The sequence below is a fragment of the Callorhinchus milii genome, unplaced genomic scaffold (genome assembly GCF_018977255.1).
Source record: "Callorhinchus milii isolate IMCB2004 unplaced genomic scaffold, IMCB_Cmil_1.0 Scaffold19, whole genome shotgun sequence".
Classification (NCBI taxonomy): Eukaryota; Metazoa; Chordata; class Chondrichthyes; order Chimaeriformes; family Callorhinchidae; genus Callorhinchus; species Callorhinchus milii.
The window spans coordinates 9,265,206-9,290,882 of record NW_024704760.1 but is presented as its reverse complement, the minus strand read 5'-3'; the positions used below and the strand labels follow the sequence as shown (position 1 = coordinate 9,290,882).

At 41.4% G+C, this 25,677-nt stretch overlaps 1 protein-coding gene across 3 annotated transcripts in view; it reads right to left on the bottom strand.

The window, feature by feature from the left end:
* The window catches only part of anks1ab (ankyrin repeat and sterile alpha motif domain containing 1Ab), a 197,066-nt gene that overhangs the window by 67,080 nt on the left and 104,309 nt on the right, over positions 1-25,677 (bottom strand). For 2 of the 3 annotated variants that reach the window (XM_042342162.1, XM_007894134.2), the window contains exons 14-16: positions 8,163-8,216; positions 7,755-7,824; positions 3,362-3,468 (exon numbers count right to left, since the gene is read on the bottom strand). In XM_042342162.1, coding sequence (XP_042198096.1) covers positions 3,362-3,468; positions 7,755-7,824; positions 8,163-8,216 — 231 coding nt within the window. The remainder of the gene's footprint in view (positions 1-3,361; positions 3,469-7,754; positions 7,825-8,162; positions 8,217-25,677) is intronic. The other variant, XM_042342163.1, reaches the window with a different exon arrangement.

Sequence of the window (25,677 nt, the reverse complement as noted above, 5' to 3'; positions counted from 1 at the left end):
GTTTTCTGGCAAGACCATGAAGGGATTAAGACACCAGGATGTGTCCTAGAGGGATTGAAAATAAGGACCTTGAACTCAATTCGCTGTCGGAGGGGTTGTCAATGAATGCGGGTGAGAATGGGGGTAACTGATTTGGCAGCCCTACGGGAGAGGTGGTGGTGGAGGTGGGCAATATCTTGTGGAGATGAGGCGAAGCTGAGGTAAAGAGAGAGATGTTTGTTTTAAGGCTGAAAATCTCTAAATTGTCTAATTTTCACTCACTGCATTGAATATCAGCCTTTTCGCTCTCCTGGATCCACAAGAAGCCAGAAAGGTCCTAGTTTTGATTTCTTCTTTGTATTGTTATCTGACCATGACAAATTGGTGGTGGGTGGGCGGAAAAGGGAATGAGAAAGGAGATCTGCTTGGGGGGTTCCAATGCTCCCTGCTGCAAATTGAATATGAAGAAGTCAGGTAACCAGAGCTCAAAACAGCGGGGCAAACAGCACAGAGGACTGCCAGCATTAGGATTGCCAACTTGCCAGTTTCTCAAAACCAGACAATAAGGTCCATTACCATACTACATAATTTTAAGGTGCCATTAGGACAATGAAAAACTGAACACTTTAATGATATTTAAATGTCTCACACATACCTATTTTTTCTTCTGCCGCACTTCTTAAAACTACACTTCTGTTCTTTTCTTGCTGCCATCACAAACAATGAGCTGATTGTGGTGCCTGCCGGTGCTGCTCACCACTAAAAAAAACCGTACTTGTGACCGAGGGAAGTAGCTGGGCTGTGTGTGACGGCCTCGCGAGATGGGTCTGTGTTGTTCTCACAAGGCTGGTGCTTCCTGCGCTCACAGGTAAGGTTTTTTTATTACATCCCGCTTGGAATGTTGGGAAGTCTGCAATAAACCGAATTTTGGTGTCCGATCAATGCTTCTGACTCGGGCACTGTACAGATTCCCTTAAAACTGGTCTTTCTGTTATAAAAGCAGACAGATGCCAACCTTACTCAGGATCCAAGTAACTATGCCCTAAATCAGTCAATGTCTTCAGGACAGGAGGGGAAAAACAATGGGTGGTGGTGGAGGGGCAGGAGAAGGAAGGCAGAATCTTGCGTATTAAACCAAATATAAATAAATTAGAAAGTGGAATCCCAGATTACATCACCCTCATGAGCAACTTGCAATTCACTTTTGTTGCTCAGGCTTTTATAAATAATGAGGATTATCAAATCACTGATATAAGTTTAGTATACTCAAGCGTTTCTCCTGTTTAACATTGATGTTAGTGCGTAAAAGTCTGTATTTTAATCTCAGTGCATAATTACATACCATCAGCATCAATACAGGAAAGCTAAGACAGAATAGATGCATTTCCAAAATGCTGAATTGACATTCTATCACTTCAGACTGATGGTAAAATATTAAAATGTAATCTATGTATCTGTTTCTCAAATGATTAGCACTGCATTTATTTTAATTATCTAAAGTTTCTGTGTCTATTTGTTTCAAAACAAGAAAATGAACCTACAAAACCTGCCAAATATTTTCAGAGCCATTAATTTTTGTTTATTTTGTGCGTGCAAGAAATGCCAGATTGTTTGATGACCAGTGAAGAAATAAGCAATTTTCTGCAAGGATTAAAATCAGGTCCATCAGGAGAGGTACTGCAGCTGCAAATAGTTTACTGCTCAATCTCCTCAGGGTCTTGGGAGATTGGTGAAAACACAACTTTCACCGAATCAGAAGGTTGTGGGTTCAAACCTCAAAGTTGTGACTTTAAACATCACATAATCTTTTCTAGGCTAATTATCCAACTCATTTCCGAGAATGCCCTGCGTTGTTGAAGGTGCCGGCCTTCACATGAGACTTTAACTGAGGTCCTGTCTGCCTGTTCAGTGGATGTTAAAGATCCTATTACATTATTCAAAAAGAGAAGGAAGTTTTTCCTGAGGACCTGGTGCAAACCCCCAGATAAAACAATCATTCAGTCCATGGCTGTTTGTGGGACACTGCTGTGTGAAATTGGCTGCTGTGTTACCCATAAATACACAGTAAAGTCTGTGAAGCGCTTTGAGACTTTAGGACAACGTGATGAGGCACTTTATCAAATGCAAGGGTATTATTATTAATGAATAAAAATATATTAGGTTGAACACATTTAAAAAGGTTTGCAATGCCCAAATGTTGACCTCCTTCTAGATGGGGTGAAGAATTTTATAAAACCATTTGTGAATTTTCATTTCTCTTTGATCACAGAATTTCTTAATCTAGTTTCTGTCATAAATCATGAATGGCAACATCAGATAAAGAACTTTTGTCATCTCACTGTGCCGACAGGAGCAGAGAAATCCCCACTCAGGGAATCTCTTCCTGGACATGGTTCCAAGTGTCCCAAAAACCCACGGAGGATGAGGTACGGAACCGAATGACAGGCTGAACCCATGATATGACAGCGCTACCTGCAAACAGGTTGATCTGCACTGGAAGGAACGCTTGAATGCATCCTGCCATTATTCTGTTCGGATCCTAGCAGTGATGTGAAGGTTGATGCTCATTTTATCATGTAACAATAATAATAATCCTTGCAATTGATATATGTAAAGTTCACATATGTTAAAGACACACTGTGTGGCACTGAACTGTTTGCTAACAGCCACACAATTGTAAAGCATCAGTTGCCAGGTCGCAATAAACACAGAATTGCATGATTGTTTTATTGTTTTTTTTGACAAAAGAGTCCAGTGCGTGGCTGGAGTTGGCTACATTTTTCTTTCAGCTGCCATCTTACTTTGTGGTATCAAAACACACACTTCGGCAGCTCACTGGGGAGAAAATCAAGGTTTAAAACACAAACCATTTTCAGTCATATTTTACATCAGGAACATCCCTCAAGTCACCAAGGAAAGCACCTGTAATCATTCATATTCACATGAGCCCTGCACCCCCCCACCTCAGAAAAGTGCTCCTGGAGAGGATAAACCAATGACATTTTAACTGTAAGCTTTGTCACAACATCCCATTAATATCAGATCTTTGTAAGCAGAGTCTGACTATTGCTGCGGTACCATGATTTTTGTTGATATTACGAAATAATTGAATGTTAATGTACTAACCAAACACAGAGTAACTGTCATTCCTTACCAATAGTACATTATTCTCTTTACGAGTTTCAGACACTCTTTATAATTAGCAAAAAAAAGTCTAATTATTTAGCTGAAACCAGTTTTTACACCTCAATCTTGAAACAACCTTAACCTTTCTCAGCAGCAATGCCTTGATGCTCAGCAGGGATGCAGAACACCAGCTTAAACCGAGCAAAGTGCTAAAGGGGTTAAAATCCTGAGACAGAGAACAGCTGAGTGTACTCACCAGGAAGCACACATCATCAAAGCCATTCAGAACCAGCTTGCTTTCATATTGTTGCATCCCAATGGACTCCAGCCATTGCCCGACGCTCTGCTCCAGTATCCGTGAACCTGTCGAGAGATTGATCGGCAAACGCTTCAGCAAAGAAAAGCCATTGAGACGGTAACAGCGGCACTCCGAGGAGGAGATATGGCACTGCCACATCATGCTTGCCTTGCCCGGCCACTTGTGTAGGGCAGCTAATCCGAGAAGAATCTCAGTCCAGTACTTTCACGCAAATCCGAAGGTGCTCCAAAAGCCTGCTTAGCTCTTAATTAGGCAAACGCTGATAGCGGGCTGCAGGATTTTGCATAGATTTTAGTAATCCACAGTGATAGTCAAGCAGAGAGGATACCACAGATCCTAGGCTCTCTGCCATCCCTATTAGTTAACTTGTTTGCACCAATTGTGTAGTATTCAGCATCTGGGAGCTGCTACTTCTGCACTTTCAGCAGCTCAATAGGTTGACTTGCTGCCTCGGCTCTGATCCTGCGTCTCAAACTCTTATTAATGATGAGTTCCCGAATGCTGCAGCAGTGCTCATTGTCTGCCAGCTGAGCTCCTCACACTTGGTCCCTTCACAGTGTCACCTCCCTCCGTCTCTCTCTCCTCCCTCCCCCTCCCGGCCCCAGCGCACATCTCTGATTAGAATACACCATCAGAGTAAGTGCAGCCAGGCAATAGCCTGAGCAGCTTATGACTGTCAGGAGAAATCTGGCAACTTCAAGGGGAGGAAAGGAAAAGCTGAACACACTGCACTCTGCAGCAAACTGCATGCACCCTGGTACAAACAGATTCCAGCATTCACGGGTGGGATTGCTCAGTCTGAGCTCTAACTGGAAGCGAAGGGGCCTCTATCGAAGAATTGAAACGTCATAGTAAAGCATCCAGTGCATCACAATGTTCGCCCAACCATCCACCACCAGTGCCCTTTAATCACTTCAGAGCTGCCGCACTCCAATGATCTGTTTATAAATAATTGCCCTGTATTGTGGAGCAGCAGCCATCCAGGGATACAAATTAAAGCAAAGTAAAGGTGATGAATTCTAGTCTTTATCAATTGAACCGATAACTATAACAGCTTCCATGTGTATAATTCGTTGCATTAATTTGGAGTCTATCTTTAGCTCCTGGTCCTGGGGTGGACTGAATAACATTTTAAAAAAAGCATGAAGTTAAAATCAGATAAAAAAAACCACAAGGATCAATTGTTGGGGGATAGTTAGCATCAGGAGCAATACGTAGTTACATTGATGACTACTCCATTGGTATATCGCCTATAGGGGAAAATGTTAGCCTGATTTCAACAAAACCTTCTGTGATCAGCAAGGATTTAATTGTGTGAAGAGGACCTTCTGTTGTACATACATCAATGCAGTTAATTTTTTTTTATACCAAATATTTTGGCCCAAAATATAGATTTTTGACAGACATTTGCTCTGTGTTAGCAGGACTCATACTATTTTATTCTGAAGAACAAGTAGTGTAGTGGGAGCATAGTCTGAAGGGTAAGATACTGGAGGAGAGAAGCAGAGCAATCTTGGGTAAATACATATATCATGAGAAGTCAGGCAGCAAATATCACAAGCTAAATTCCAGGGAATTCAATATAAAAGTAGGAAAATTCTACTGGAATTGTATGCAACATTGATTAGAGCGCTTTGTAGACTTGTTTGGTTTTCGGCTCCCCATTACAGGAAGGATGAGTAGAGATGGAGAAGTTATAGCACAGATTCAACGACAACGACGACTTGCTTTTATATAGTGCCCCTTACGCAGGATACTGTCCCAGAGCGATTCATTCAAGAGGCTGCCTAAAATGTTTTCCCTCCCATGAGGATCAGGAACTGAGAAGGGATTGATTTGAAAGGGACACAACAAAATAGGGAAAAACTATTTCTTTAATCCATGGAATCAGCACCAAGGGGGCATCCTCACCATTGATAGCAAAAGAAGGGGAGAGTTTACAAGGAATTTCTTCGCTCAAAGAGTTGTTAAGAGTATGGAATTACTTACTATAAGTGCCTATAGAATCTGGATCAAGAAAAGCATTCACAGGGAAACTGGATAAGCATCCAAGCAGTAAAAAATATTAAGGGATATGGGGAATAGAATGGGAATACCAATAAAGAATAATACAGCACAGGCCCATTGTAGAGCACTGCTTTATAATACAAATTCAGTTATAACATGGTTATAATGCAGTTGCACTGTGAATTCCATTCACCATGTTTGCTTGAAGCTGGCCAGCTTGCTTCCCAAGTGCCAGCTGACCCTTGCTCTAAAATGGCTGATTTCTGGACGATTTGGTCGCTTCTGACGTTACTTCCCATTTTGCTGTGCAAGAAGTGATGGGGAGGCACAAGGTGATGCCAAAATTGTTCATTTTAGCTTTGCTGTTCATGGGGTTGCCGATGATAACACTTCTTGCTTTGCACATCAAACAGGAGGTGATATCAGCAGAGCATAGATGATCTGGAAGTTGGTAGTTTGTTTTAGCACGGGAGCCGGCTGGCAATGGGCATGTGCAGTGAAACTGGCGATTGGGTCTCACTACATACAGCAGAGACGGCCAACTTGACTATTCTACGGAACCATAATGCAGCCCAAGGGCTGCAAATGGGACTGATATACAAGGTGGGATTTTATGGATCCCAACCACTGTGTTATAACAAGGCTCCACTGTAAACTAGTAGTAGTAGTACAGAAACAATGGGTCTAATGCACTCCTCCTGTGCTGAAAATGTCTGCTTTTGTAGAAAATAAAAGGAATAACCTTGACTTCCTACCATTCTGTGGCTCAGTTAAATACAAAGTTAAAAGCCACCCTAACTGCTTCATCATTCCATTTGGATATTGGCATATTGGACATACCTGTTTGCTTTAACCATCGCATGTCTACCTGTGTTCTGTGTGTATGCTGTCAGCACGTACTTTTCATCTCATCTTAAGGAGGATCCCAGCAAATGTTTACTCAGTTTGGGTGTATTGTACAACAACACAACATTTTTTTCTGAGTCAAATGCTGCTTTGTTTCACTGTAGTACAGCAACATCAATTCTAATAAGCTTAAAAATAAGGCGCGAGAGCTCAGTCATGCATTCAGTCAGGCTGAAATCATGAAATATTCTTCCAAATGCCTGGTCCCTGTCCTTGGCCTATTTCCACTGACTGGCTTAGAATTAAATCCTGTACGTGGCCCTAAACAAATAGGAATGTCCATCACCATACCCGAATATGGAAACACTCACAGAATTATTGCGTCAGACTAGCAGATGTTGTTCCTGCAAGCCTTGCTGCTGCCCAGAAGTAGTTACCTCTGTCATCTACACAGCACTGTTTAAAGTACACCGTCTTATTATACTGTACAATGGCCCAGGTCATCCTGCATGCTTAGCAAGCTGGAAGTGACATCAACAGCGACCTGATGACCAGGAAGTAGGACTGCAGTCTTTTTTGTTTCACAGACTCATAGGCAAGGTCCAGCTTTATGGATCGAAAACACAAGTTTATAATGGGATTGTGATTGGTACATGCTTTAAATTCAGTATCCATAATCTAATGCATCAAAGCTGTGAAAATGTACTCTCCAATCTCTCTCCAACTGAAAGTCAGCCTCCATTCTGGAAAATTTTCACCCTATGTTTTTGTTTTTACAATCTTTTCCTCCCAACAAAATGTTGGAAGACAATTGTACCCGAGAGAGAACATACTGCTAATTTGGTATCGACTTGTGTACAAACACTGGCCTGAAGTACGCTGAGCTATTGGTTTTTCATGCTGTACTAAAGGCCTGGTTTCAACCCAGCATCTACGGAGCTCTGTGGGGCTCCATCTTATTCAGCAGAATAAATGCTAATTATTTTCTCTCAGAAAAGGTAACAGCTGAATCATTTTTAGCACAAAACTAGGAGGAAAGAGACGAAAAGGCAGTTTTATTTTGGTCTAGGCTGCAATAGAAACTTCCGTCTCTGAAGAGTGATTCAGTATTTGAATGTAAAAAAAATCTATACTAAACTTACCAAGTCAGCGTTTTATGGAATCAGAGATGTAGATGAAACCAAGTTTGTATATTCTGACTATGTAAAATGTCACAAATATTATCCTGACCAGAAGGCAATGATAAAGCTGTGTAAGGTGGTTTATTTTTCAACGTTGCCTGTTTGGAGTTCATGAAACAAAGCAGTTTTCTTTAATCTCAAGAGATCATAATTCTAAGCCATTTCTGTGCAAATACAAAGACCTACTTGAACAACTTTAAGTGCAACTAGTTTATGAGATGAATATAATACCAATTGAAAATTATTCAACCAAATAAAGCAAACAGTGAACATATATATTTACATATTCCAATTACCTGAGGCATTGCATTCCTTTCTGAAATCACTGTCAATCCCTGCACCAATGGAACTCATTATTTTTTCAATCTGTAAGAAGAAAGTGGTAGTTAGGATCTCTTGTTCTCTCAACAGTTCTTTTCTTTGCAAATCTTTGCACTCCCGTTGAAAAAGCATCTTCGGGAAGTACAAGCCAATTTAAGCAATCATGACACAAGCTAAGCCCAATTCAGTCACACAGCCCCCTTTAACAAAACAGAAACATGCACACTGACCAAAGAACCACAGAGAAATTCAAAGCAGGCTGATCCAGCAGAGAATGTTGATTAGTAATAGCAGACAGATTGTTCAGCTTCCCAGTCTCCCAGAGTCGGGAGTCCCTCACACCATTCGAACACCCACCATTTTACACACAAAAAAAATCTTACACTGTACATAGATTTAGTTCTGCGAGGTTTAGGTACTGGAGATGGAGGCTTCTGCTGTGGGAGATGAAATAAATTCATAATGAAGTAAATTGCAACTGGCTTGTCACATTACAAATACAGCCTTGGCTCAATAATATTACTCATTTGTCAAACAATTCTTCTGCAATCTGCAGAAAATAAGCTGCATACACAGAAAATAAAATGATGTTCAGTGGTGCAAATATTATGAAGCTGCTGGATTGAAAAAGAAATTACCAAGTCATAAAATACATGTGCAAAAGACATTTACATATCACAGATTTCAAGGAATGAAAATCAGATAACTTAATGGTGATGTGTTTATATACATTAGCAAGCAGAACCATGACTCACTTTCCTGTAACTGCCTGCTTTTCTAAAAATTAAGGTTTTCCTTGTCAATTTAAATTTGTAGAAACAGTGGAATGGAGCACTACTTAGGCATATTCCCAAAATTGAAATTTGACATTAACCCACAAATGTGCAACAGAGAACAGATTTTTCAATTATTTGGGGTCACGGTGGTGACAAACCAAAGTGATCACAACGATTTTTTCAAATTCCTGTTTCCCCCCTCACTCCTCTAAAGACTCGTCCTTCTGCTGAGTACAGTTTCTCCAATGCATCGGCCAAGTGTGTGACTTTGACAGTTACTCACTGCTTGTTTGCCTCCCCATCTCCTCCCTCCACAAGCTACAGATCATCCAGAACTCTGCAGCCCGTGTCCTCTCTCACACCAGGCTCCCGGACCCTATCACCCCCATCCTTGCCCAACTCCATTGGCTTCCCATCACACAAAGGATACAGTTCAAGATCCTGGTCCTCACCTTCAAAGCCCTCCATGGTCTTACTCTACCCTACCTCTGCGATTTTAGTAAAACCTTGTTGAATGGGAAGGTGGAGTTTCCGAAGTGGATCGGAGATTGGCTCAATTTTTTCAGAAGCAATATACATGAAGCATCATCATCAACAGAGACAGTACCCAGCAGGGTGCATCAGGGATCAGTGCTGGGCTGTTAGTTACACTATCCAAAATTGATTTTGAAGTGGAGGCAGAAACCATGTTATCTATCTAAGTTCACTGATGATCCCAAAATGGGTGGTAGAGGGAGTAAGAGATCCAAAGAACAGGGAAAAGAATGACCAAATACAGAGGAATGTGGAATGTACAAAGATTTGAGATGACAAGTAGCAAAGTATTTAATGTGAACAAATGCACTGAAGTAATGAGGGATACAGACTAAATGATCTAAGGCCACAGGACTCAATGCAGGAGAGCAACTTGGGATTGATGCAGGATAGTTTGCTTAAACCGTCCAAACGTGCCCTGACAGTAAGGAAAGTAAAGAGGACCTTGGGGTGAATAACTGGAAAGACAGAGCATAAGTCATAGGAAGTAATAATGAGCATGATATTGAGAATGACACTGATCTGACCACACCTAGAATAATACTGCAAACAATTGTGGCAGCTGTAACACAGTATGGATATCTTGGCATTGCAGGACTACAGCAAAGGGCATCTTACTGACAGCTGGAATTAGCCATTTGACATACAAGGAGAGGTTACAGAAACTCTGAATATTCACACTACAGAAGACACCCAAGGGAGATCTTATTGGGTACTCAAGATACTATCATGTATAATGTATATACCCAAATAAATAATAGATATAATACATCTACCCAAAGGGAAGTGGAAATCTGGAACTCTCTCCCCCAAAATGCTGTGGATGCTGGATCTATTAAAATTTTCAAGACTGAAGTGGATAGATATTTGCTAGGTTAGGGTATCAAGGGATATGGGGCAAGGGCGGGTAATTGGGAGTTGAGGTACAGATCGGCCATGATCTTACAGAATGGCGGAACAGGGTCAAGGGGCTGAATGGCCTACTCTTCTTTCTATGTTTCTATATATATTAAGCGCTCTGAGACGCTACGCTGTATGGAGGGCGCTAAATAAGTGCAAGTTGTTGTTCTATATTAGATATACAAAAAACATTGAATATGATAAAAAGATCAATCAAGCTCAAAAAGGTGAGTTGAACAGACAGTTTGATCGAAGTATTTTACACACACAGTGGAGGAGTCCTGTAGCTCAGTGGTTAGAGCGCTCGCCTTGCAAGCGAGACACCTGGGTTCAATTCCAGGCAGGGGGCGAAACCTTGGACAAGTTTCCTTACTCCACACAGAGCCTAATAATAATCCCTCCAAAACAAAGCAATAATAAATTGGTCATTTTCAATCCATGACTGTTTGTGGGACACTGCTGTGCGCAATTGGCTGCCGCGTTTTCGCCCACAAATATACGGTCAATTCACTTTACAGTATATTCTGTGAAGCGCTTTGAGACGTCGAGAAGATGTGAAAAAGAGCGATATCAAATGCAAGGATTATTATTACTATTATTATAAATGTTTGGAATTACCCAGTGCTGGGGTGGCGGCAGATCGGTTAACAAATTCTAGTGGAATATATACTTAAAATGTAATTCAGGGAGACAGAACAGTGTAGTGTTACTTATTTTAAACTGGGTCTGACTGGCCAGATAAAATGTGATAGTCTTCCAATGGTATACACTCCTATGATGTTACTGTAGGTATTGTATATTTATTATATATTATGATAGGGATGAAAAAAAATTTTTTTTTCCTTTGATGGCTTAAATTCCATAACTAATTATTATACATTGAACGCATTCTGTGACGACCCCTGTAGATTTTTGTTTGCAGCAAATGCAAAGCAAATGGACATTTTGGCATTGGAGAAGCTGCAGTGAAGGGCATCTAGATTAATGGCTGGAATACGGCAAGAGCCAGGAAACTAGTGCAGTCAGAAGCTGAATACTTCAGTTTTAAATGATTTGTCGGATAACACACCACCAATTTAGCTTCTATTAAGTTGGACATTTTGTAATAACTAAAACATAAGACAATTAATGTAACTAACCTATTGGGTGAGTTTAATACTGACTCCTTAAAGCTTGATAAAGTTCAGGCAAACATTTTCTGACTGGGAGAAAGCATTATTTCTTTTCTACAAAATCTAAACAAACAAATCAAATCTAATTACAACTTACATCTGACTTTTCATGCAACAACATTGATAAGACCTTTGTAAACTAAAATTAATTAGAAATGAAATAAGTGTTATTATGTAGGCAAACCTTATAATGTTACCCTGTATGCTTTTAAGCTCATATGTCTTCAATTTTCTGTACATTTTTATATGAGAATATTTATGTTATATTTCACTTTTGTGAGCATAGAAGAACAACTTGCATTTACAAAGTGCCCTTCACACAAGATAGTGCAGAGCACTGCACAGTGGCGGGGTTGGACACCAAGAAAGGGAGAAGGCAGAGGTGACTGAAGGCACAGTCAAATCTTACGGTAAGATTTGAAGATAGATATAGATGGGCAAGGCAGAGGGATGGAGGCAGGGAGTTCCAGAGGTCAGAGACATCGTGACTGATGGCATTCCACTGATGGTGCACATCTTCAAGTTTTATAAAGAGTTTTGTTTTATTATTTAATGAAAATGTAGATAGGTTCAAACCAATACCACTTCCATTCTCCCCTATACCTAAACTTTGGCTGCTCACACAGCTAAATCAGTGATAGGACTGTATCATATCAGGGAAAACATGATTTGATTCTCACATATTAACACCACCCTGCTATAATCTAACAGAATTTGTATACAGGATCTCCTTTTGTGTCCTGGGCTGAGCCGGCTTCAAGACGATATACTTCGCTCAGCTGAAGCTCAGCTTCTGCACATACCTCATCCCTTCTGCTCCACCATCAGCAGTCGTGCTTTCAGCCACTACACCACAAACCATGGAACTCTCTGCCTCAATCCCTCCTCCTTGCCTGTCTTCAGAACTTCCTCTTCCGACAGGGCCTGTAGAAACCAGCCCCTCTTCCCAGCTCAGCTTCAAGCTCCGTAACTGATTAAACACACAGAGACCCTACTCCACATGAAAGGCGCTATATAAATGCAACTTGTTGTTGTTGGGCACGGCTGCTGATGAACCAGCTAATTTGGCTCGTCGATGTGCTGGAATTGCTGGAGGCAGAAATTCTTCCTGCTTAAATCCTGTTAACCTTGCACGAACAACGGGTAGGATGGTCCCAGGTGGACAAGCTATGGAAGCCGGCTAGGCAGTGTGGTTTTAGCTGGTTAGACTTTAACAGAACTCTTGACGTAAATGCTAAGATCCGCCAGGTGCTATATCTCAGTGGAGTCCTGGAGCTCAGTGGTTATTTCGCCCTGTGGAATTGAGAGACCTGGGTTCAATTCCCACAGGGCGAAATGTTGGACAAGTTTCCTTACTCCACACACCTCTGTTTACCTAGCAGTAAGTAGGAACCCGGTTGTTGTTCGATTGGTGGATCTCTTTTCCGGGGGTAATAATTCCATCAAAAAAATAATAATAAATTGGTCACTTCAATCCATGACTGTTTGTGGGACACTGCTGTGTGCCATTGCCTGCTGTGTTTCATCTGCAAAATATACAGTCAATTCACTTTATAGAACACTCTGTGAAGCACTTTGAGATGTCTCAAAGCCGTGATGAGGCACTACATCAAATGAAAGTATTATTATTGTTATTAACTTGTGCCTAATACTCTCCGGGTTTGGGTAAGCAGGATGCGTCCCTCCAGAGCAAATCGACATAAACATTACTGGGATTATTCTTTGAATCTAATTACACTTAGCTTTTTTAAGAAACATTCAATTTCAAAAATAATAAAAGCTGCTAAATCATCTTCTGGTTCTCAATTATGAACTTGTTTATAACTACAGCGATACTCTAACTGAAACCTAGTGAGGCTGGAATCAATAATCCGCACAATGCAAGAGCTATGATAAGAAGCCACAACCTCTGTGTCGCTTTTCAATATGGTCATTCAAAGGACAAACAAGGTTTGAGGTGAGATGCACTCCATGAACTACTGTATTCAAGCACTTAGAGATGTCCTCCCAATGTAAAAACATATAAATGTAAATTGTATCGTATGGCTTTCCTCTTGTCCAATTCTTATTTTTGGAAGTCACAATGATAGAAAGTCCTATCCAGATTGCATCTTACATTTCTTGTTCAGCTCTCCATTCCCATTCTGTGTAGTCTAAGCTATCTTACCCATTACTGCTGAAACCCTCATCCATGTTTTGTCACCTACTGCCTGGATTTCTCCAAGTACCCCACAGCTCCACCATTCACAAATATTTCAGAATTCTGTCGCATTTGTCCTCACCCGTACCAAACTCAAATCACCCCAGTCCTTGCCAAGAACGAGTCAATTTCAAGATCCTCACACTCACCTACAAATCACTTCACGCCTTAGCACTTCCCCACCTCTCGAAACTATTCAGACCCCACTCCTCTACCCACCCCTTCGCCTAGCCAGCTTGGACCTTCTGTATGTTCCTGAGCCCTCCGTTCCACCATTGGGGGTTATGCCTTCAGGCACTACAGCTCAAACCTCTGGAAATCCCTGCCACAATCTCTCAAACTTGCCCCTTCTTTATCTGTCTTCAAATGCACCTTAAGACTTTCATCTTCGACCGTGCCTATGGTCATCTCCCTTTTCTCCCTGGCTCCGTGCCAAACTCCGTCATTGTTCAGTACTCTGAGACACTATCACGTGTGAAGGGCACTGTATATAACTGCAAGTTGTTGCCATATGTGAAACAATTAGAGCAATATGCCAAGTCTGTTGAATTTGACCACCGCTGGCCTGGCTTTTTTGAATCCAGGTGAAAAACAGTCAATAACAGAGTTCTGAAGGCCAGTGACTGAATTACTAGTGAAGCAGGGCGAGCTGTGTCAGGAAGTGCTGGAGGAGATTGTTTTGAGGCACTGCTGGCATTTCTTAAAAACGTCCAGTAGACCAAGGAGAGTTGTCCTTTGTAAGGTTATCTCAAACAACTTTTCTTGCAGAAAATCAGGAATTCTAAGATACTGGCACCTATGGAGGAAGATTTCATGAGCTACAGATCAACAACAACTTGCACTTATACAGTGCCTCCATGCAGGGTAGCATCACAGAGTGCTTAACAGTGGCGGAGCCTGACTCCAAGCCAGGGGGAGCTGGCCATAAGCACGGTCGAGCAGGAAAGTTTTCAGGCAGGACTTGAAAGAGGGGAGAGAGGGGGCAAGGCAGAGGGATTGAGGGAGTGTGTTCCAGAGTTTTGGGGCATAGTGACTGAAAGCACGACATCCGATGGTGGGGCGGAGGTTGGAGGGACAAGCAAGAGACCGGTGCCAGTCGAGCGGAGGCGTCAGATGGTGGAGTGGGGAGTGAGGAGGTCGTCGAGGTAGGGCTGTGTCAGGGAGTGAAAGGATTTGAATACCAGTGTGAGGATTTTGAAGTCAATTTATTCGATGATGAGGAACCAGTGGAGCCTGGCCAGAACTGGTGAGATGTGGGTATGGAGTTTAAATGAGTTTGAATTTTGAATAAACTGGATCTTATGAATGGTGGGTGAGCGGAGGTGACTGTTGTATCAGGGGGAGCGGTTGGGTTTTGAAACAACCCTGGATTTCAAGGAAACCAAGGAATTGAAGATTGTAGAGAGACGGTCATTCAGCAACAACAACAAGATAACAACAACAAGATTCCATTTATAGAGCGCCTTTCACGTCGGGAGGACGTCCCAAGGCACTGGACAGTTGGGTCAGGCGCTTTGACAGCTGCATGAGGATCGCTGCAGGTCGAGGGCCAGAAGGAGAGGAGGTCCAAGGAAGCAAAGGCATTTGTGAGGTACTCAAGGGGAAAGATTTTTCAGGGGTGGAAAAAACGGTGGAGGGTTTGGAAGAGGGGAGGGGGATGTGGGAGGTGAGGGAGATAAGGAAGTGGTCCAAGATGGCCTTGTCCGTGATTGACAGGTCGAAATGTCAAGGCCATGTGTGATGACGATGCTGAGGAAATGGCCATGGTTGTCAGTCAGCGAGTTGATGTGGAGGGTGAGATTTAGGGAGGACAGGAAGGCAGTGAAATCCGAGGAGGTGGGGCAAAGGGAGTTTGGTGGAGATTGAAATCACCCATTATGAGCAGATGTTCAGTGCAGAGGGACAGGGATGAGAGGAGAGCGGAGATATTGGTGAGGAAGGAGCCAGGAGGTAGGGGGGGAAGGTAAACTATAGAGGATTTTGAGGGAGAGAGAGGAGGGATGTAGAGGGTGAGGTGCTCAAAGGAGGAGAAACAGCCAAAGAACAGGGGGATAGACCAAGGGAAGCTTGGGAGATGAGGGCCACCCCACCGTCACGTTGGTTGGGGTGGGGGATGTGATGAAAGGTGTAGCCAGGAGGGGAGGCTTCAACTAGGGGGACAGGGTCCCCCAAGGAGAGCCAGGTTTCTGTAAACGCAAGAATATCCATGTGCTCATCCAGGATGAGGTCATAGATAGTGTGGGCTATGGGAGACAGCGTGGGGGGGAGTGGGGGGGTTGGCAGTCATGGCTTAGGTGCCAGAGACCGGAAGGGAGGACAAGGTAGCAGGAGACAGTAGAATACACACTTTACTTAGGCTACCCTGGCGGATTTGAAAAAGACGCCAGGAAGTGATGTCTGGCAGCGAGATTCGGCCTTTTTCAGGCGGACAATTTTGAAATGGCGTCTCTGCCCCTGAAGCAGAGACGGCCTCGGCGACCCTCGCAACCGTTATATAGGTGGGAGATTTGAAATTTCTCGCCCCGCCGGTGCCCGCCCGCGGCCTACCAAAACCTTCGACCCTCACTCCTCGCGTCTCCCACTCGGTTTACTCGAGGCCCCGCCGCTCGCTGATTCGCGACTGTATTAATCAACAGCATCAATAACAAATTGTGCCAAGAGCCATATAGTCTGTAAGGGTGACATATCAGATGGCATCAGGGAAGTACTGAATTCCATCTGAAATTTCACTATTGATGGATGGAATAAGCCTCAAGCACTTTTTGTGGCGGATTTAATATTCATAAATAATGATAATAATACTTGCATATGATATGCCATCTTATCACATCATTAGAACATTTCAAAGTATTTCACAGAAGTTTACTGTAAAGTGTAGTGACTGTGTATTTGTAGGTGAATGCCAATTTGCCAACAGGAATATCCTAAAACCAGCCATCAGGCAATCCTAGCTTGCAGTCTCTTTCCAACAAACTGAAACACTCACTGACTGTTACTCTCAGCCTGTTACTGAACATGAAACAATTCTGCACTTCTGGAAACTGTGCGATGTTTGTAGATAACGCAAACACTTTTTATGTTTGTCAGTTACTGCAAAACATCTCCAGGAATGTTTGCAGGCATTTAAATCAGTCACTGGTTTTAAAAAGAAGTCAAGGGCGAGCAGAGTAGTAACAATCAAGAGAACGGTTGTCATCGATCGACAAGCTTAAAACCAACAACACAACACATTCCAAGCCTGGATGAGCACATCAATAACTTTGCAAAAGACAACACAAACTGCAAAAAATCTGACTACCATTGCAAAAGGAAATCACGGAAGCTACCAGAGAGTACAACTACAAACGTAGTTGAACATGTTGGAAAAAGCGATAAAATGACAAAGATGAGCATTTTCCTTGTGTGGTTACACGGCAAGAGCAAGAAACAGGAAAAGCAAACAAATTAAGGTGCAGGTCTTATAAACAAAGATAGGAAAGGCCATGTAGCCAATCTAGCTTCCAATGGCAACAAACCTCAATGGGATTTTTTCCTTCTCTTTTGAATGATTGTTCATTCATTTGTTGAGTATAAGTGTAGAGAGAGTATAAATGATCCTGGATTAATATGGGAAAGCATCCCATGGATATCTACTCATAGACTCTTATTATAGTAATCACACTGCAAACTTCTGTTGAAGCTCAGTTGAAGGGAGCCAGGCTGCATGTCACCCTTGTGACACTTTAATAAGTGGCAGCACATAAACCTATCATCTCCCTCAGCAGGCTGGCATTAATGAAATGCTCTGGACTATTTTTTGAGCTCAGGCAGTGATTTACGAATTCTCCAAAAAGGCTAGAAAAACCTGGTAGTTGTTCAAGCAGTCACCGAAATTGACCCACCGTTAATAATGAACGAGGGCTTGCAATGCACTGGCGGGTGGGGAGAGCAGGCTCCTTGAACAGTAATACAATAACTGCTCTATAAGGGACATGCAGTGGGTAAAACAAGAAAACAAGAGTGTTGCATTTACTGGTGCTTTGTCACTATTTTGAAAAAGTTCTTGTCAAAATCAGTTTAAAATCCTAAAACTTTTCTGAAAACCCAAATTAAAAATTGGTTATATGATTCGAGCACAAAATAGTGCCGTGTGTACCTGTAAATGAATGCTACTGTTGGGAAACGCAGTTAGGATGCAGGAGAAACAGTGCAATTATCACATTGCTTACCCAGAAGTAAATGCATAATTAGCACCTAGCAAAAATGTTAAATATAGTAAAATACTGCAGAGAAACATATCAGTAAACTAATTAATACCACACAATCTTCATGTCAGTTAGCTATAGTTGCTGGATTTGGTTCCCAAGATTGGTTTGAATGAAGATACCAATCTATTTGATCTTATCCCTCCAGAATACCCACCCCACTGTCCTCCCATCACAGTATCATTTGAAAAAAAACGAGCCTAATGTTCTGGCCTCAACCGTGGAGATTAGGAGGAGTGTTTTGATACAGAGAGTGGTGGGGGGGGGTGGAATTCTCTGCCCCACTTAGTGGTTGGGGTGGCAGCCACGGGCACATTCAAAAAAAAGACTGGATTCTTGGTTGAGAGAGAATAAAGTTGAAGGATATGGGGGAAAGGCCAGGATACGGGATAGGTGTGGTGTATAAACACCAGCCGGATGGGCTGAAGGCTTGTTTCTGAGCTCCTTCCTAGTAAACCTGCTCCAGTCATTAATTACCTACTCCGTAAAAAATATTTCTGGGAAAGCTGAGTATTTTTCTTAAAACCATGTAGCCAATGATCTATCAAAGGGTGAAATTTTGATATTAAAATATTACAAAATAGAGGATTTTTAAACAAAAATTAATCATAATAATGAATAATCCTTGCATTTGATGTAGCACCTTATCCCGTCGTTGAGACATCTCAAAGCGCTTCGCAAGATATACTATAAAGTGTATAATTACATTTCAAAAAATTTGTCTATTTTGTAAACCAATATCTTATAGAATACTTGTATTTCACATCAGGATGAAGACCCAAAGCGCTTCTTAGGATTTCACTGAAGTAGATTGACTATTTGTAGTATATTCATATTCATAAATATCTATAATAATTCAAATACTTGTGATCCAGGTTGGACATCTGATGGACTTCATAAGGTTCCATCCAAACAGAAATCCCTAAAGGTATTTTCCAGGTTTCCTATATTTGGGTTATATGGAAGTGTTCTCATGTTGATACTTTTAAGTGCAGAATTTTTTACTATCCTCTGGAGAAGGGGCAGTAAGGGGTCTTCTTGGAGGTGAACTGGTTCCAAGGTGACATATGGAATCAAGTTAACCCTCTGTGCATTCTTGGTCGCCTGCTTTCTGACCTGAGCAATGCAGGTTCTGCAGAACTCCAGACCACTGGCCATCCGGGGTCATTGGTAGGACATGGAGGAGTAGACTAGTTACTGGGGCAAGGATTCTTCCCACTCAACTGTTGTTAACCCTGTCTTATTACATCTTTAGGAGGTCTCAAAGGGCTTCATAGAATATATTGTAAAGTGAGTTAACTATATTTTGGGGGAGAAATGTGGCAGCCAATTGCCCACAGCAGTGTCCCACAAACAGTTGTGGATTGAGTGAGCAAATTATTATTATTTTTTATGGGATTATTACCACCGAAAAAGCGACCTGCGACCTGCCAATCAACTAACAAACGGGTTCTTACTTAATGCTAGGTAAACAGTGGCGTGTGGAGTAAGGAAACTTGCCTATCATTTTGCCCTGTCCAAGAATCAAACTCAGGTCCTCTCACTTGCGAGGCAAGTGATCTAACCAATATTCTACAGATACAAAAGTACTGTATCTGCAGATTGCCTATAATTATTGCTTTCGGATTATTTAAGATAAATCTTGAGTTTGATTCAAATTCCAACACATTCCACTTTTACAAAACGTTGCCATTCCCACCTTTTATTTATCCTACTGGTTCTCGTCTTGCCTATGTCAGAGTGATTAGTATCTTAAACGGCTGGAGCTGGAAATGACTTGATGAAAACGAAAGGCTAAGACTTGGCACGAAAGAGATGGTGGTGATAAAAGCTTAGAAAGTTGTTCTGCTCACAGCAATCTGCACACTTGCTCTATACAATCTCTGTGCTATTGTTTATTAATGATACTTTGATTGGCCTCAAAGATTGTTCCAATTTGCCTGTTAAAACCTAATACAACAACAACAACATTACATTTGTAAAGCGCCTTTTATGTCGGGAGGACATCCCAAGGCGCTGGATAGACAGAGTTACAGACCCGAGCTGAAGGTTTGGGTGGGGGGAGCGGAAGCAGGGAGATCAAAAGCACGGTCGAAGAGGAGGGTCTTGAAGGTGGCAACGGATGGGGTGAGGCGGAGGGTCTGCAGGATGGAGTTGCAGAGCGTGGGTGCAGTGGCGGAAGGCCCACCTGCCAATAGTGGAGTAAGCAAGGCCGAGGACTTGAAGCAGGCGGGAGCCCACTGAACGGAGGGAGTGAACAGGGTGGTAGGGGGGGTTAGGAGGTCGGAGAGGTAGGGGGAAGCAAGACCGTGGAGGGCTTTGATAATAAACTTTACGTAAGTTGTGTGGAGACTAATTTGGTAATTTTCATGCCAGTGAAAGGTAAGCTAACGTGCAGGCAGGACCCTGTTTTATTTATTATTTAAGAGTCCAGTTACAAGAGTTATTGGGCCCCCATAAAATCCCAAACGGGGTATAATGGAATGTGAGATTGGTCAGCGCTTCTGCATTCATTATGCAGTGTCCAAGCTGTCTCATTTCAAAAAGACAACTTTTTTTGCTCACAATTTGAATTAAGTAAATGTCAGGGTTCACACCTAAATCACACTAAATGGTAACCCACATTATATCATGGTTCTATTGTACTTTATTGGTATGTGTCTTGTTCCAAGCAGCAATCTGGTATAATTGGACGATTTATGCTAGTTTCAATGTGTGGATGCAAATGCAGAATGAATGCGATGACGCTTTGCAGATCAAGACAGCACTCTACCTGTTAAAATAGTAACAACACTGATGCATTCTACCTTTCACCAGGATAACCAAGTCACAAAAAGCCATAGGTTCAAAAGTATATTTGAAATTACGTAAACCCATTAAAATGCCATCGTAGCAGCAACACAGGTCTGTCTGGGGCAAGCTTACGTTCCCCTCTCAGTACGAAAGCAGCTTCCAAAGTACCAAGTGGAAGAGAAAATTACAGCAGCACCTCAATTAAACGTGGCAGTTTAACATTAAATGAGCTTAGGGCTGTGGACATGTTAAATCGCATTGAGGCACTGCCATAATACCCAACACTCGCCAGCTCCAAAACAATCAGGTATTTCAGCCAGCTACCTAGCTGCTTTCTAAGATACATAATAGTTCATGAAAATTATTCAAGTGGCCAAACATTGATTTTTGTCACTCAAAATCTGATCTCTCAGAGAGACTACTGGCCACAGTTTTGAGTGCCCGGTGCAGCGGGAGAGCATGTCCAAAGGAACTAGTAAAGACGTTCTGGAGATGCAACCTTCGCATGACCAAGAGAGAAACAAAAAAAGACAATTTGCACAAGGCAATCACTCACGGCTTCATCAAAAAATCACAGTCACCAATTCTAGAACCTCCAAAGCACAATAAAAATCATCCCAGTTACACACTCACATCATACTCACGTGAAGTCATTTTGAAAAATACACTTCAAACGTAGAAACAATTCCACAAAGCAATACCTTCAACTCTATCCATCATTTTCAGCTCGCAATATCTAGTGCCTCATGACTTGCCTCGCTTGCGTATCCATAGCAACCACTAATACACCAATGAAAATAGAGTGAAGCAACATACATATTGAAACATAGCAAATAAATGGTGCTAAATTATATGGAAAATCAATCTGGACATGACCAGCTGTCCTCACAGAAACTGAAAGAGGAATTTGCTAAGGAAGCAAATAATCCAAACAAAACAACCCTGAACAACCCATTTGGACAAGCAGACATCAGAGAGTGAGATGGGGAGCAGGCCAGAGATAGCAGACAATCAGCAAGTTAAAGATTGTACACTATCTTCAAGAACAAAAAATGTGCAAGATATCAGCAACGAGAAGCTCACATGCAAATCGTCACATAAAACAACAATGATTTGACACACCTGAAAACACTGGGAAATGAGAGAAAGCAAAGGGCACACGTACCGCATCAGGAATAAGGCTCAACGCAGAAATAGAATCCAAGCCCACAAGCCTGAAATATGAATAATATACTATTCCCTTGCAGGTACGCACCAACAAAAAGAAAAGCAATGGTATAAAAAAGAAAAAAAAGCAATTAATAAGATGTAAATATTCCAACGCACATATCCAACCACCAATTCATCTGTGTTTTACAGGTATCGCATTGTTTCATAGCAAACACACCCATCACTACACATCACTCGCAATTCATCCATCCAGCAGAAACATCACAAGCCTAATGTACTTAAAACAAAATGAAAACAATTTAAGAGGAAAAGGAAAAGCCAAAGAACTTATTAAAATTATCCTGTGGTTTTGAACTTCATGCATGTTGCTGGCCAATGGTGAGTTCTCCCTCACTGTAAAACTGTTACCAGTATCCCTGCCCCGGGTGCTAATTAGCTGGGACCTAGCAAGTGGACATCAGGATTCATCTTCTGACACCACAGAAAATGTTGCCTAAGATACACAATATTGCGTCTACACATTTAGATACAATAAAACATCCGTCATGAAACAGTAAAAATCTTCTATTGTAAACGCCAATTCCAAAAAAGCTCAATTTCTTCTTCCTACAACTTAACAGATTTCTCTTGGTGTCCTGGTGAACAATACTCTGGATTAATTGCTCTCTCATTTCATGGCCGTTTGTGGGAATTTACAGGCTCATTATTGTATAACAGGAGGTTAATAGAGAGATTAGGGGAGCTAAGAGAGAACTGGAAATGAACATAGGAGCAATTGCAAAATTATGCCAAAAAATCCTTTCAATGTAATAACAGTAAGAGAGTAGTCACAAAAGATGTTAAACCCGAAGGGTCTCAAAGGGAATGATTGGGAGACTATGTACATTTAAACAACTCTTTCCTAGATGGTTTTACCAGGGAAGACAACACGACCCCCAACATTCAGCAATCATTGTTTGAGCTCCAGGACTTTGAAGGCAAACAGGTTGCTGGGTTCTATTGCCAAATCACAACCCCAGAAGTCATATTGAAGCTGTAATTGGTGCGGCCAGGCTTAAAGTATTGCATACAGTTCTGCTCAATGCAATAAAAGGCAGCTTCCAGGCCTCTTAGTAAGTGCAGAAGAGAGCAACCAAGGATGATCCCCAGTATTAAAGGAATGCACTCTGAACAATGATGAGGCAAGCCAGAGCCTTCTGTGAGACCTAATAGAGGTATAAGATTATAAATCAGATTTATAAAGCAAACTGAGAACAATACTTTTGGATGCACCATACAGGAATATGGAGAAAGGGTAGGTAAATGGGACTGAAAGGATTGTTCTTAAAAGAGCCAATAGAAATCCAATGGCCTTCTGTACGATAAATGTTTTTGCTCCTGCAGAAACCCATCACCCTTCTTAAGAGTATCCAAACCAGAGTCGAGGGTTCTACATATGTATACCACCTGCACATAGAAATTTCCTTGTGTTGAGATTAGATTGCACACGCTCTCCCTTGAGGGACATACCTTGGTTACTTATATTTTGTAAGTTGTTCAGTTCATCATCAAAATGACAAAATGATATTTTGAACTGCCAATTTGCTGAATAATCTATTTCCTATACCATAATGATGCATCTAATGGGACTCTGATGGTTAGCAATTCATTAATGGCATAGATTAATAATTTAACATCCAATTTCTAAATCAGGCAAGATCCTAATGAAAACTACTTGGACAGTTAATATCTGCTGCCAATTTTTATATCAACACACATACATCTCTTCCCAATGGACAGCTCCAGCTCTTCACTGTACTGCGATAATGATGCATAAATAAGCATAGCAAATACAGGAATTCTGGCATATATGCAACAAATATATATATAATATATATTTTAAAAATCAAGACAAAGCTATAATTTTCTTTTGAAACCAGCATTCAGCATGCAACATTTAAAGTGTAACAGTACTGTCTTCGTCCATGGAACGTCAAGTGTTAAATGCCAAAATAAATGGTACCTGGGATGAGGGGGATGAGTTATGAGGATAGGTTGAGCAATTTAGGCCTATATTCTCTAGAATATAGAAGAATGAGAGGTGATCTTATAGAAACCTATAAGATTATAAAGGGGCATAACAGAATAGAGAATGGGAGACTTTCCCCTGGTTGGAGAAACTATACCAGGGATCACAGTCTTAAAATTAGGGGTTTGAGGAAAAACTTCTTCACTCAGAGGGTAGTGAATTTATGGAATTCTCTACCCTGAAGGGCTGTAGATGCTCAGTCCTTGAACATGTTCAAGACTCAGATTGATAGATTTCTTGTGGATAAAGGGATTAAGGGATATGGGGATAAGGCGGGAAGGTGAAGTTAGAATAGATCAACCATGATCTTATTGAATGGTGGGGCAGGCTAGAGGGGCCAAATGGCCTACTCCTGCTCCTAATTCTTATGTTCTTAAATACTCGAGGAAGACTCTATCCTTCTGTCAGGTGGAATAGATTACCAGGAAGGGGACAGAGCCCAGAATGCTGGGAAAATGGTTGAGTACTGCAGGATGAGATCAAATGGACCAAAGGGCTTTTTTCCTCCAAACCTTTCAAATTCTCAGCTGAGGAGAAATTAATTGTTTCACACCAAGTAATTGAACTCTGTTTCAGATTTCCTAAAATATAGAAAAAGTATACTTAAGTGTTCTCAACTTTTCACTGCAAATTGACTTTTGGTTTGTGTTCACTGTGAGGTGAGAGTGAAGTCAGCATAACTGAGCAGAGAGGGAAGATACAACCATCAATGCAAACAATTGAATTGCTTTCATTTAATTTCAAATCCCTTTGCATTAATGTAAGGCAGTATGTAGTATGCAATTTCATAAGTCAAACAAGTAGTCTGACCTTGAACAAATCACCGGAGAGGCCACATTCAAAATACCATGTGGAATTTTGGGGTATCCTATTTCAAAAGGATTTGGAATCACTGAGAGTATCTAAAATTGGGTTCTTAGTGTTTTGCTCCTGGTAAATTGACATAATAATAATAAATTGGTGACTCAATTCATGACTTTGTGGGACACTGCTGTGCGCAATTGGCTGCCAAGTATCTCCCACACTCTAGTCAATTCACTTTATAGTATATTCTGTGAAGCGCTTTGAGGCGTCTCAAAGATAAGGCGCTGTGGATTTCTGTAGCTCAGTGGTTAGAGCATTCGCCTTGCAAGCGAGAGACCCGAGTTCAATTCCCGAAAGGGTGAAACCTTGGGTAAGTTTCCTTACTCCACATGCCTGATAATAATGTCTCAAGAAAAAAATAAAATAAAATTGGTGACTTCAATCCACAACTGTTTGTGGACACTGCTGTGCGCAATTGGCTGCCGCGTTTCGCCCACAAATATACAGTCAATTCACTTTACAGTCTATTCTGTGAAGCGCTTTGAGACGTCTTGAAGACGTGATAAGGCGCTACATCAAATGCAAGGATTATTATTATTGTATCAAATTAAAAAATTATTATTCTACTACAGATATTTCAGAACATGTGTGTGACAATTATTGCTTTACACGGGGCAACTTGGAAAAAGATAGTTCAGCCCAGGGAACCTTGGTGTTAGAAATTGCAGATAGGCAATTGACATTTGTGCATCAGCTAAATCAGCGATGTCATTTTAATCCCAGGACCTTTATTTAAATAAAGCTTAGAAAGACCAGGGGGCTCAAGTCTCATGTTTTGTTTGTCATCTTAGCCAGTTATAGGTTAATATTTTTATCAGGTAAATGTAAAACATTTATTAAGGTTGTTGGTATTTGTATTCAGAGATTAGCTGTGGCAAATCTGTGCTGGAAAGAATAAAATCAATTAGTATCTGTATATTCACTCTTTCAAAGACCCATTCATTCTTTCCAAGTTATTGTATGGACTATTAAAATGGTATGAAAGTAAATATTTGATGAGGTGCTGAGGTGGCTATAGAGCACCGATTTAGTTTCTAATTGTTTCTTAAGTAGAAGATATATGCAGAAATCAAGAGTTGCTATGAGTAAGGCCTAAGAGGTCAGCTGCCTTCCACACAGCAACAGGCGATTGTATTAATTTATCAAGTTAAAAAAGATTTGGTCACGGATAACCAGA